General features: G+C 38.6%; 1 protein-coding gene across 1 annotated transcript in view; it reads right to left on the reverse strand.

The window, feature by feature from the left end:
• Positions 1–4,646: 4,646 nt before the first annotated feature.
• The window catches only part of necab3 (N-terminal EF-hand calcium binding protein 3), a 34,624-nt gene continuing 24,436 nt past the window's right edge, over positions 4,647–14,834 (reverse strand). Inside the window, exons 9-13 of the mRNA XM_054617585.1 lie at positions 13,734–13,787; positions 9,742–9,854; positions 8,211–8,288; positions 7,299–7,390; positions 4,647–4,740 (exon numbers count right to left, since the gene is read on the reverse strand). Coding sequence (XP_054473560.1) covers positions 4,712–4,740; positions 7,299–7,390; positions 8,211–8,288; positions 9,742–9,854; positions 13,734–13,787 — 366 coding nt within the window. The 3' untranslated portion in view covers positions 4,647–4,711. The remainder of the gene's footprint in view (positions 4,741–7,298; positions 7,391–8,210; positions 8,289–9,741; positions 9,855–13,733; positions 13,788–14,834) is intronic.

Consider the following 14,834-nt stretch of genomic DNA (forward strand, 5'->3'; position numbering starts at 1 on the left):
GCTAACATTGTGTCTGTCACCTCTGCTCAGCCTGATGCGTAAATAACATGATGGCATTGGAGGATCTGTCACAGTTCATCATTACAGGGAGGGCAAGAGGACATTGGAGTTGATCTTACTGCCATTTTTTAGGATTATAAAACTCTCTGTCCCAAGCTGTCTTTTTCACATTTTCACATCAATCCTACAGACATTTATTTTTCTTTCCCTTCTCTTTCTCTCCCCATCTGCTCCTCTGTAAAATGTTCAAATGTTCTTTGACGGAAGTTCTTCAAGGCCAGGAGAGACGCAGCAATTGATTTTGAGACTGTGTTTTTTGTACATTGCTACTGCTGTGCTGGATCACATCGAAACAAAGACGCTGCATGACATTTTGCTTTTGTATGTTCTGCTCAGCTCCTGCATTTCCTTAAACAATCAATACAGAAACATTTACAAGAACAATTTGTGTGTAACCTTTTAGATCTTAAAGGTGCAGTGTGTAGGATTTATTGACATCTATCAGTAAGGTCGCAGATTGCACCCATCTGAAACATCTCCATTGTGCCAGAAAAAAACGCTGTTCGTGTTCAATGCGAAACTACAAGTAACAGTTAGTTTTTTCAGTCATTAGTCATGTTAGTCATTTGTGTCATTAGCCACTTGGCTCATTTGTCACTTGCTAGTCTTGTGCTTAGTAAGGCAAGTAAAGGTCAACCACGCTCTTCTCCTAAACCCAGCAAAGTGGATTTGTTGCCTAAATCTAGCTTCCTGTGAAGACGGAAGTTTATTTCGAAAAGACACTATGCATGCTATGAGCATAAATTCACAGGCCGTGGCTCACATGTACAAACGTGCTTGAGGGTAACTAGAGCATCATCATTTTTAAGCTTAGGAGCACTGACCAGGTTGCGATATTTTAAGCATTGGGGGGGGGAGAATGTGTTCGAAGAAACATAGAAGTGCAACAAAGCACCTCCATGTTAACATAAACACAACCATTTTTATTTTCAGGTGATTGATTTAAAGAAAAACATACTTATTAATATTATATTCACTGTCTGCCCTTCTTTAAGAACACAAATTGGGATACTAAATTGTAATTTATGGCAAACCCCAACTACATTTGAGAAGTCTCTGAGTCAAAGCGGACGAGTTAGAGTTTCAGAAGCTAGACACCCTCTGAACATGTTTCCTCCCACACAGTCAAGTTTCCAGTGTGAAAGAAATGAAGATACTAAGGCATGAAATAGGACAACAGCTGTTGCTTAGTCACCTTCGGCCCCCGGTCTTTGAATTTCTGAGGAGATTAGTTGCATTTAAAATCGTCAGAAACGCACTAAAAATTAATCATCTTGTGTCCTTCTCTTTTTATTTGCAGTTTTATTTTGCTGCTTTGACCTCATATACACATATCCGATTTTAAGTATCTCCGTGCTTTTGTGTTGACATTCTTCAATTTTCACTTCAATCTTGTAAATTTTAAACTTGTATTCTTCTAACCCAAACAACAAACACAGGCTTTGACTTTGGATGTCATCTGCGTTGCCTTCTTCACAATAAAGTAACCAAGGTGGAGGAAAAAAACAATGGGGAGGAACAAAACAGGACAACAGATGTCCCTTGGTCACCTTAGCCCTGGCCCTTGGCTCTCTGAAGTGATGAGCTGTGTTTGTACACATCAGAGCCAAGGGCACCTGCCTGAATATATAAATCCCCTGCTGAAGGAGAGCTGCACAGTGGTATTGAAATGATTTAACGTTTTTTTTTTGTTTTTTTTTAAATCAATGTATTGAACTATAGCTTACATCAGACATATATCCAATTAAAACTCAATAGATTCAAAGAAGCCAGTCAGGGCTTATGTTGTTTCAGTGTCTCGTTGGAATAAGTAAATGTAAGAAAAAGTCTCCTGAGATTCCTCGGTTGTATTTTGAGAGAATAATGCGTTCCACAGTGGTTTCAGTACACACAATTCTCATTCAGCACCGGCAGCAGGAGGAAGTTAATCCCTGATGTACCTCCAAGATATACAATGAAACAGAGAGAGCACTGTATCTGTAGTGTTCTGCTTGGAGAACATTAGATATAGCAGCGGATAAATTTAGACATTTTGTTGGAGACTGTGAGGTGGAGTTATATCTACAACCAAACTTCGGATGTCTTTAAAGTTTTAATTCTTAAGATTTTAATAAAATCAAACCCTATTTTTGAATGGTGTTTTTCATCGAGAAAAGGGTTTTCAAAATGTTAAATAATTCCTTTAAGGTTAGACAGGTTCAAATGAACTGTACTTTAAATTCTAGTACTTCAGTCAATACGGTTGAGGCTATATGTGTTGCTTTTGGGAGAACAGTTGGAAACAGGAACAAATGATGTACCTAATGATGCATAAAATGTACTATCCATAGCGAGATATTCATTTTCTTACTTCATCCGTCTTTGACATCTGCTGGAAATATTCCTGTTCCGGTAGCAAAGGCTTTTATTTTTCGCTGTAATTTAGACCCTACTCTCCAGCTTTGGTAAAAGATGAAGTGGTCCCTCAGTGTTGAGAGGAACAGTTGAGGAACAGGAGGTTGTGGGTTCACATCCTCACAGCTTCATGGCTGATTTGATCGCCACTATTCATTCTGTCTTTCCAGCAGACTTCCAGCCTGACAAGAGGCTGCAGATGAGAGGGCTTCAATTCGCCAGTAATCAAGCAATCAAATATTACAGCCCCAGCAATCAGTGCAATGATGTGCCAGCCTCTGTGACTGTGCTCGCATTTGTGGCACAAAGAATCTCAGCATTATGTTTCTGTCATAACAACTGGCTGCAGGAAGCGATCTGGACATTTCATTGCTATTCAGAGCTTGTAAAACATTCGCTTCAAACTATTTCGATTGCTAAGGGAAAAAGGCTGTTGAGCTCTCTGTGTGGCCACAGTTTGCAATATATTAGATGCATGCAGCATCACAATTCCCAATTTGTGTACTAATTCAGGTTTCTACACAGACCCTCTAATACTTCTTCTGCATTCTGCTCACACTGTTGAATAATCAAAGTTGGGAAATTGTCTGGTGTGATCCACAGAAACTGTTCGTTATTTCAAGGCACTCTGGGGAATTTATAGCTCACAGAAAAACAGATTTTTATTTCTATGATCCCGAGTACCAGACTTCAGGCAAAAAAAAAATTCCAGACTGTTTATTGGATTATTCGGATTTCTACACCTTACTCCAATTAAATTCAGACTTATCTGATATCTGGTATCAACTTGGATATGAATGCTGATTCCACTTAAAGCAGCATTGCTTAATATTTGACCTAAGTGGAATGTGAGAACAGATGCTCGTGAAACATGCATGAGCTATTTTACCCTCTTAAGATTGTTTAAATATTTTGTTTATTTCATGGTTGAGTCTGAGAAACAAAAGATCTCTGATAAACCTTAATGGTAAATTACAACAATCCTAGGATCCTGAAATATTTATAGGGTGAAAACAGTGCTAAAGTAAAAGTGAACCCTGCGTTGTTACTTTGTGTTTGCTAAATGCCAAAGTTTGCTAAAGGTTGGCCATACTGATTGGCTGACTGATTCTACTCCTCTGTGATCCAAAACTTGATAATTGCAGCTTTATATTGTTCACGGAGAAGGGAATCTTGGACATGTTTGAGTTTTAAGTTAAAATTAAAATTAAAAGGTTGCATTATCAGAGGAAAATATCCGTAGTAAACTAAAGATCCAGAGGCATTTTCACTTGTCAAAACAATGAATAGCTTTAATATTATTTGAGTCAAGTTTCAGTTTGTTTACAATTTGTGGTGTAGATTACAGAAGCAAAACACAACATAAACATGATGGAATAAACTCTACCGTGACCAAATCAAATACATATGACATTAAATATATTTTCTCTTTATAATTTAGTGATAGAATGAAATCTCCTTACAAAGTGTTACATCTGTTAGATTTTCACACTTTTGGAGATACTTTTGAAACAAAGACTGTGTCTCAGAGGAGATGTAACTAATATAAATAACTAGTATATCTAGCAATAGATAGATGTCAGGGCAGGGGTAGCTATCTAGCATTCTGTGCACATGACAGTAGGTTAGCTAAATGAAATAAAAACAGTGTTACAGTATCATACAGCATTTACAGCCAGGATCTAAAGGAACTATGACTGAAAGCTTTTAGCCACAGTCGTCAGCATGCATGTTTAGGCTGAAAAAAACCTTCATCTCCTATTTAATTGGTTTCAACTGTAAACAACTCATCAAAAGCACATTAACACTACTGGCATGTCAAATTTCATTTAATTGGATTTGTCTTAGTAGCCTATTCTAGCATCTTTTTTGGTTGTGAAAGACTGGGTTAAGAGAAAAAAAGGCTTTTGCATTGCAGAGAATCAAACACGTTCAAGTCATTCGATTTGGCTATAGGGATGCAGCTATCCCTTTTGATATAAGCAGCACAATAATGAGCAGTCGAAGACAGAGGAACATTAAAAGATGCTGCTGGAGAGTGCTGGATGACGCCATTGGCTCGGTCTCCTGTTGCTTCCAAACACACGGATGCCTTCTTAATTTGTGTGTGTGTGTGTGTGTGTGTGTGTGTGTGTGTGTGTGTGTGTGTGTGTGTGTGTGTGTGTGTGTGTGTGTGTGTGTGTGTGGGTTGATGCTCCAGTGTGTCTTTGTCCGTGTGACAGTGTAGGCAGTAGATGTGACATTCTGGATTCAGTCGCTAGTTGTTAGTCATAATCCACCAGGAAGCTGAGGAAACACACACAGAGTTGGGTCACCACACATTTAGGATCCATCATTGATCTAGCTTACACTGGATTAGGCTCTCAGTTTTCACATATTTCAGCTGACCATTACCATCAGCAAAATAACAAGTGTGTAAATGATTTGCATGTACACACATTATATGCAATGCCCAGCAAACACAGGCCAGATATGTTTAAACTGGTGTCCTTTTCAGTCAAAGAGAAGCACAGGCTTAAGCAGTGAAAATATTCTTAAAGGTATTCAAACAAAGTAATCGTGTGCAATGCTCCTCCTGGAAAAAAATATAAAGTATTGTGACTGTTGCTGACACGGACAATTATAGCCTCTGCTAGGAGAAGTGTCGTGTTTTATTTATTTTTTCTATTATTGATTCCAGAGTCGAATCTCTGCCTCGTAAACTATCCTCCCCTTTTCTCCCAATCAGCGCATTGTAGCAACACTTGTTTCCCCGGCAGCAAAGTAACTTACTAATGATGTCTGTCTTTGAGAGAAAAAAAAAAAAAAGTCAATGCAAACACATATGGTGTTCTATAAGAAGCAGCTTAAAAGCTATATATTGGAAATGCTGATATATATTTAAAATTGTCATTTTAGGTTGTTTTTCTTCTGTTTTCCAACATCAGTGTTTGTTGTACTTCCTGTTGTTGCCTGCTTTAAAAGTGACCCTTTTTAATTTCCTGTGTTTGCATCACAACTGTTTATTTATGTCTGAAACAGTCACCATGAATTCGTGCGACTCACAGATGTGAAAGTGAACAACCACGTACAGTAACCTAGCAACGGACGCAACCCGTGCAGCCCACACAGCTAAATCACAATCTGCAGCAAATGCAAAGATGAAGAAATAATAACTAATTCTATCGCAACAAATTAATCAAATGTCGAGAGGAGAGTCGTGGTTGTGGCCTGGACTGCGGGCATTGATTAGTGCTACTCTGTCATGTGTTGATCCTGCTGAGGAGTTGATGACGTTATGACGAGAAAATAAGAAATGTGCGTCAGATGGAAGTCACAATGCCAGGTATAAGTCAGCCTGCTGGAAAACACTTGCAAATGTGTCCGACAAAAAACGCAAGTAACTATTTGATATTCTGTGTTTTTGGCATGTTTACACCTTCACAATACACACATATCGGATCTGTGCCATGTGACCAAACAACAGAGCCAGCTCACTTTAAACAGGCAGTGTGAACATAGCCCAGGGTGTTTGGAGAGAATATCCCCATTTATTTATTCAGAAACATTCAATATTTTCACAGTAAATCCCTGATTTGAAAACATTTATACCTTTATACAAATTCTTAAAGTAATTTATTGTCAGGAGGCCCAGAAATTCTGGACGCATCCCCGGTTTCCACAGATGGGAGCTTTAAGTACATCTTAACATATCACAACACATCCAGGCCTAATGTACTAATGCAACAGCTGAACGTGACACACAGTGATTACCACATTAACTAATCTTGGACAATATGAATAAGGCTGTTAGCCCAACAACCCAACGATCTACAACTGTGTCCAAATTCAATATTACCTGCTATGGACGTCTGGACTAAGCAGTGTGTTCTCTCTTGAAAAGAGACAAAATTTCACTCAAAAAAGTTTGAATTGATTATGCTTAAAAAAGCCTGAATTTTGACTGTTGATATACGCGATTGTCCCACAATTATGTATCCTGAATCAAATGTTTGTACGATATCTAATGAAAAGTAAGAGCAATCAGGTCGCCTGCATAAGCCAATGGGTGTTTAACCAATCATCAATTTTGCAGCATGGCCTACAATGACCAAAGATAGGCTGATAGCAAGTTGTTTGGCAAGTTCAAATCCATGCAATGGTTGGTGAAAGTGAACAGATCTCTGTCATCGATACTTGTGGCTACCATTTTTAATTCCAGTATCAAGCAAGGCTATTTTCTAAGGATATTCTTCAAAAGATTTGGAATTGCTGTTGACACAGGGGAGAAGCAAGGCTCTGTTTGAGTGACAAGCACAGTATGACCTCAAATGACTCTCAAACAGCAGAAAATGAACAGATCACAGAGGCAATGAGAAGCTGAGAAGATTTTCTAGAAAGCTCTCAACAGCCGAGGCTCTGGCTTTAATGTGCAATCACTGTGCCAAAACTGGATGTGTGTCATATCAATACATCAATGTCAAAATCCTAATGTCATAATGTCTATGGTCCTCATTACTCACATCGTAGACACATGACAATGTACTAAGCAATAAAGTAAAGGTAAATATCAGATCTACTGTATACGACAACTGGTTTCATTAATAGTAAGTTCATGTAAATGACTAAACCAATGCTGGAGGTTTTGCCATATATTACATGTGTTGATCTCACTCTAAGCAGGGTTTGCAGAACTGGTTTTACTGGAAAATGTTTTCCTGCAGGCTGACTTATACCTGGCATTGTGACTTCCATCTGACGCACATTTCTTATTTTCTCGTCATAACGTCACATTATTAAAACTATTAAATGTTCATTAATACAATATACACACATAAATACACTCACAGAAAACGTATACAAACCTGGAAGCAACATGGTAGAAACTACTTCAGCATCCTCCAACATGTCAATGGCGCAGCGCTGGAAATCTTTACTGCTGTTGGACTGCAGGTAGCTATAGGGAAGACAACGAAGGAATAAAATAGGGGTAAAAAGAGAGTTGAGCATCACCTCTAGTTGAATTCATTGTGCTTTATGGTCTATTTGACTATAAATGGCACCATAAATGGCTAAATGAACATCATGCAGTTTTAAAGAAGGCTTTAAACTAGCTATTGAGACCATAAACACATGCTTATAATGTTTACTAAGATGTTAAATCAAGTGAAAAGTAGGGTCATTTTCTTAGTCTTCTTTAATTCAGCTTGTTTTCTGCAACCAGAGGAGCAAGTTTAAGGCACTTCCACATTGGCTGCATTTTTCAGAATGGGAGGTTGCCATCTGGTTGCAATCTACAACCATACCACCAGATGCCACTAAATCCTACACACTGGACCTTAAATTATTTAATCAAAATAGTAAACGTTCATAACTTGTAATTGAAAACTGTGATTGATTCTTTGAAATCACATATTTATCAAACACAGCGGGTCTGTGCAGATTAGCGTGTTCACAGATATGTGAATAGATTCTATTTAAAACCATTTAAGCTACATCCATGTGTGTGATTGTGTGTGTTTGTGTGTACGTGTGTTTGTGTGCGTGTATGTGCAAACTGAGAGAAGGGCCATCTGCTCATCTTCCCTGATGGGGAACATTTCCATCAAAAAGTTAAGTGCCAAACTGTCTGCCAATATCTGATACACAACACACACACACACACACACACACACACACACACACACACACACACACACACACACACACACACACACACACACACACACACACACACACACACACACACACACACACACACACACACATATACTGACCTCATCCAGGAGATGCGGTCTTGCCAGAACTCATACATTATATAACACAACTTTCCCGGTAGCTTCTGAACGGACACGCTGACAGCAGGATGGAGAAGAAGAAGAGAATACAAAGTACTTGTACAGGTTCTTGTATTTCCCTTTTATACAACTTTATACTTCTCCTCCACTACATTTCAGAGGCAAATATTATTTCTATACTTTTACTTCACCACAATTGTCTTACACGTTTCGTTGCTTTTCAGAATTCCTGTCAAGTGAAAACCATGTATGTAAGGATGTAGTGTTCCTTCATATGTTGAGAAAATTCTTCTAATTCTAAAGCTAAATAAACAACTTTAAAACCATCTTGGATCAGCTAGAAAATGCATAGTCACAAAGCTAAAAGTATGGCTGTTGAGCTCCTGAAAGTTTACTTTTTAGAGATGCGTCTTTCCAGCAGGACAGCAACATGAAAAACATGATGAAGATCTTATAAAATATGATGCATTTCTGAAGCTTAACTACCCAACAGTATAAAGTAGCTAAAATCAGTAGGACCCCAAACAAATAGAAATGCAACACAGTAGATATATTGATCCATAAACAATATAATAGTAAAACACTGACAGCTAACATTTTACTGCACAATGACTACTTTAACTTTTCATACTTTAAGTACATTTTGCTGATAATACTTACTTAAGTAAGCTGTAAAATGAGAAAGTTTGTAGCCTGGTCGCCATGTTGAAAACAGCTAAGCCAAAACCAACAACCACCCACTGACCAGAGAAAACATTCTCATTTCACAGCTAAACAGAACACTAAATTATCCTTCTGAAAAGTTTTAGGCCAGAATTAGGCATTACAGTAAAAGAGTACTGATTCATGTAGTGCCTAGTTTGACAATTTGATCTTCTCAGAGCTTCACAAGCTGTAATTGACAGCTGTGTTAAAGACTCCTTTGCTTTGATTGTTTTTTCCTCGAGGGCAGTGTAATCTTGCAAAATGCCATTGGGACCACTAAAAGGAGGCAGAGGAATCGGATTTGTTCACAGATTATCTGTTTCATGTACTGTCAGGATATAGTGACCGTTTGAGTAAATATGATAAAAATGTATTTTCATTATTGTTACCAATTGTAGCTTTACTTAATTAAACAATCTGAATACCTCTAGGCAAAGCTAGAGCAAAGCTTGTTGCAAGACAACAGACAGCATTAAATGATTAGACTGCGTATTTGTGAAAATATTAGATTGTTCTTTCAACGATTTTCATTTTCAATCGAGCTGCTCACAGTTTGGGGTCACATAACAGCTGCTATAATATATAAATGCTATAAGGATGATGGATGTTAAAAAGCTGACGGAAACTTTTCATTTACAGTAGTTTCCATCTTTTCTCTGAGTTTACTTATCAGTTTTGTCGCAGTTGCACTTCAAAACCCTGATTCAACATGGCCTCAATTTTCAAAAAAGCTATCTCAGCAGCAGAGCCTGACAAAGTGTTTAAAATATGTATTTATTTGTCTGAAAACAAGCAAAACACTCACTGCAGGTTGTCAGAGTTTGCTGCAGTGGCATCGATGTAGCTCTTCAGAACTTTCCGGAAGTTGTCCAGATCTTCATCGGTCACCGACATCTGCCTCTGAACCAACAGGATGTTCTGTTGGCAAAGAGACAAGAGACAGAGAGTTGGGTTATGAAGAAATGACTCATTGGCTGCCCAGAATAGGAATATGTTGCTGTGTGTGTGTGTGTGTGTGTGTGTGTGTGTGTGTGTGTGTGTGTGTGTGTGTGTGTGTGTGTGTGTGTGTGTGTGTGTGCGTGTGCGTGAGGTGGCTCACATCATATCCTATGGTACAAATCTCACTCTCACTAACTACAGATGGGAAATAAATAAACAATTGTTACGTCACTTAGTATTGATCTTACTTAAGGCGCTTTGTTGATACATTTTGTTCGTCAATATATCTGAAATCCTGAGTGGAAACAGCTGCACAAAGTAAGATGGAGGCACTACAAGAAAGTAATCAAAGATAAGTTCAAGGACTATTTGTGAATTATATGAAAACCACATTGCATAACAGAATGCTGACACAATTACGGCACTATAATAGCAATATACAATTTTAGTAATATACTGTTGCCATGACACCAGAGGCGTTTGTCTCTACTTCCTAATATAATATACTGATGACAGCAGCTGGTAGGCTTTTCCCTCTAAATGAAATGTGAACTTACAGTCAGTGTCACAAATAGTTTTCTTTTTTACATTTGTTCCTTAAAGATTGTTGGTGAAGTAGTGAGAGCACACTCAACGTATCAACTAAACGTGACATGAAAATGTTTCACAAAACACCTGCTTTCCCTCAATCCACGGACCTCCTGACAGAGGGAAAATAAAGACCCTTTGAAATATGTTGCTTTATCGATTGATGTGTCCACCTAACGAGCGACCTCCCAGCTGGCTGTGATTCATCGTCATCTTTAGGGAAACTGGGCTTGAACTAAAGATCCCGATGCACAACGTCAACCTGCTGCCCTCTTTACTTTCTCAACAATTCAATGCAGGAGTGAGTCACCACTGCAAACAGTATGAAGAGAAACCTGTAAGCTCTGCTTTCACCAAGGTCTTCATTACAAAACGATATACTTCTTTGTATCTGCCATGTAGGTTTAGTGATGAGATACAAACCTTTGAAATCTCTTCAACAGAGGAGGAAGGGATTTAATTGATGATGCTCATAGCATTTAAAAATTACATTTATAAAAAGCACAATTTGTCAGTGTTCTGAGGAGCAAACAAAATGGCATTCAGCTCAGTTGTATTGCAGTGACAGGAACTTTATAGGTGCATCCTTCAAAACCTCAAAACATAAAAAACAACTAATCTCAGTAAAAAATCTACCATTAGATCTTGTAGATTGTAATGTGCATGGGAATCCACAGTGAAAAAGGACAGTTTTTTTATGAATGGATCTTGTGTTTTTTTTGTATTTTATTACAAGACCTTATTTAAATATTGTTTGCTTTTTACTGGGTTTTATTTTGCAAGGGTTATTCTAAAATCTGAGGAGCAACAGAGAAATACAAACATTGCTTTCCATCATTTTCCTTTTTTCAAGCATTGAAACTGGTGAAAACAGACTTCACTTTACTATTGCTGTTATAAATACTTTGATAAAAGTGTCACCATAGTTACCCCGAACAATTTAGGTTACTGTCGCTCTTACCTGTCTGTGGGTGTTTTCACACTATTTTTACCTTTCAAGCTTCAGTAACGTTTTTATCCAAGTGTGAAATCGTCAAATACACTCAGCGCCAAACTCAGAGCAATTTCTATTTACTCTTTCTTGTGTCAAGGTAAGCCTTGTCAACATAAACGGGCCCTTGCCTGCTTCATATTGAACACCATTTAATCTTGAAGCTTGTCATATATAGATTTTCATAGCTGGAATGAACTAGAATGAGAACAATGGTTATATCTGGTTTGAGAAGGAAACCGATGTGCCACTTGACATTTGGAATGGGGACAGTGAAAAACTGCATGAGCGAAATCCAGTTACCAGAGAGAATCATTTCTGAATGCGGCTGAAAAGGGAGTTTGAATTATATATATATATTTTTGGGAACATACTGTAACTACTGGAGGTGTACATCACTGGCCAAAAGGTTTGAGAATGACACAAATATACATTTTCACAAAGTCTGCTGCCTCAGTTTTTATGATGGCAATTTGCATATACTCCAGAATGTTATGAAGAGTGATCAGATGAATTGCAATTAATTGCAAAGTCCCTCTTTGCCATGAAAATGAACTTAATCCCCCAAAAAACATTTCCACTGCATTTCAGCCCTGCCACAAAAAGACCAGCTGACATCGTGTCAGTGATTCTCTCGTTAACACAGGTGAGAGTGTTGACGAGGACAAGGCTGGAGATCACTCTGTCATGCTGATTGAGTTAGAATAACAGATTTGAAGCTATAAAAGGAGGGTGGTGCTTGAAAATATTGTTCTTCCTCTGTTAACCCTGTTTACCTGCAAGGAAACATGTGCAATCATCATTGCTTTGCACAAAAAGGGCTTCACAGGCAAGGATATTGCTGCTAGTAAGATTGCACCTAAATCAACCATTTATCGGACCATCAAGAACTTCAAGGAGAGAGGTTCAATTGTTGTGAAGAAGGCTTCAGGGCGCCCAAGAAAGTCCAGCAAGCGCCAGGACCGTCTCCTAAAGATGATTCAGCTGCAGGATCGGGGCACCACCAGTGCAGAGCTTGCTCAGGAATGGCAGCAGGCAGGTGTGAGTGCATCTGCACGCACAGTGAGGCGAAGACTTTTGGAGGATGGCCTGGTGTCAAGAAGGGCAGCAAAGAAGCCACTTCTCTCCAGGAAAAACATCAGGGACAGACTGATATTCTGCAAAAGGTACAGGGATTGGACTGCTGAGGACTGGGGTAAAGTGATTTTCTCTGATGAATCCCCTTTCTGATTGTTTGGGGCATCCGGAAAAAAGCTTGTCCGGAGAAGAAAAGGTGAGCGCTACCATCAGTCCTGTGTCATGCCAACAGTAAAGCATGTGAGACCATTCATGTGTGGGGTTGCTTCTCAGCCAAGGGAGTGGGCTCACTCACAATTTTGCCTAAGAACACAGCCGGTATCATAAAGAATGGTACCAAAACATCCAAACTCCAAGAGCAACTTCTCCCAACCATCCAAGAAAAGTTTGGTGACGAGCAATGCCTTTTCCAGCATGATGGAGCACCTTGCCAGAAGGCAAAAGTGATAACTAAGTGGCTCGGGGAACAAAACATCAACATTTTGGGTCCATGGCCAGGAAACTCCCCAGACCTTAATCCCATTGAGAACTTGTGGTCAATCCTCAAGAGGCGGGTGGACAAACAAAAACCCACAAATTCTGACAAACTCCAAGCATTGATTATGAAAGAATGGGCTGCCATCAGTCAGGATGTGGCCCAGAAGTTAATTGACAGCATGCCAGGGCGAATTGCAGAGGTCTTGAAAAAGAAGGGTCAACACTGCAAATATTGACTCTTTGCATAAACTTAATGTAATTGTCAATAAAAGCCTTTGACACTTATGAAATGCTTGTAATTATATTTCAGTATACCATAGTAACATCTGACAAAAAGATCTAAAAACACTGAAGCAGCAAACTTTGTGAAAACCAATACTACCGGGGGTGTTAATGGAGTAGAATATGTAGTTAAAGGGAAATTATGCAAGCCATGGCAAAATATTTCCAAATAAGTTTGTCTCTGCAGTGTTAGAGTGCTCTTCTTAATTTGCACAATGATTCACAATGATTTTAATCAAGCCACTGTATAGTCTGATAAAGAGAGTGTTGTTCTATATCTTAATCCAGGCAGATAAGTGTCACTTTTTAACATTCGGTGCAAGGGCCTGACCAAAAGCTCAATGTTTAATAAATCCTACCTACCACAAAAAAAAAAGTTTAGTCATTGCCTCTTTACTAAGGTCAGTATTACAGGTAAAATTATTGTATCAGTGCTGACTTACAGACTTGTACGTGCTGGCCAGTGTGTCCTCTTTCAGTGGCTCCAACTTCGGACCCTGAAACAAGAAGGTAACACATATGAGAAGAACTTCTTAGCTGTTAAACATCCCGGTAAGAAAGGTTGGTGATGCAAGAGGTATGGGCATCATTTTCTTTCTATAACACAGTTCTAATTTTCGTATTGAATAAGTATTCTTCTGAAAGTTATTACAAAAACAATCCAGTAAACACCACAAGTTTCCTTAATACATATTTCACTTATTTTAATTGGATTGTGCAATTTGAAAGAAAAGAGTACTGATATTACACACAGTTGTTTGCACCTCTGGGCAAATTGCACCCGCTGGATTCAAGCACAAACGGGTATAAAAGCTCTGCTGTTGTATGATATCTGATTGGATTTGGTATTTTTCAACAGGACAAATTCCCTACAGGGCTATAAGGATTACATCTATTCATTCAATAATAAGAATAACAAGTAGAAACATGTAATTCACTGCACATGATTTCTTTCTTTCAACCATACCTGTAGGCTATATACAGCACGTAGTCTATAAATGTATGATTATGACCATTCATATTGATTATGAACAATCATATACAGTAAATGTGATAAAACAGATTAAGCTTTCCACCTTAAAGGTTATGGTTCTTGTGTGTATGTATTTGTGTGTTTGTACACATAGAACATAACCTTTGAGGCAGAAAACTCATTATGTTGCATCTGAGAGAGCAGAGAAAGGGAGAAAAGTGGACAGAAGGTGTGTGTGATGCTGCTGGCGTTGAAGTGTGGGGATGGATATTGCACTCAGAACATGCTGCAGGTTATGAATTGCTTTTGATATTGCACTCTGAGTCCCTCTGGGTCGGCAGAAAGGAGGGCTAGAGAGAGAAAAATGCTTTGAGGGCTACTGAAAGGAGAGGAAGAATGAACATCAAAAGATGGGAATAACAGGAGTTAATAAAGAAAACAACAGGCAGAGAGAGAATGACATGGAGCAGAAGATGTGGAAGAAGTGAGAAGAGGTTTTGAGACATGTTAGCAAGAATGGGTTACAGGTTACAGAATGAGAAATGAGAGGTAGAGAGGTGACTGTGCTCTG

The sequence above is a fragment of the Anoplopoma fimbria genome, chromosome 17, assembly GCF_027596085.1.
Source record: "Anoplopoma fimbria isolate UVic2021 breed Golden Eagle Sablefish chromosome 17, Afim_UVic_2022, whole genome shotgun sequence".
NCBI classification, from domain to species: Eukaryota; Metazoa; Chordata; class Actinopteri; order Perciformes; family Anoplopomatidae; genus Anoplopoma; species Anoplopoma fimbria.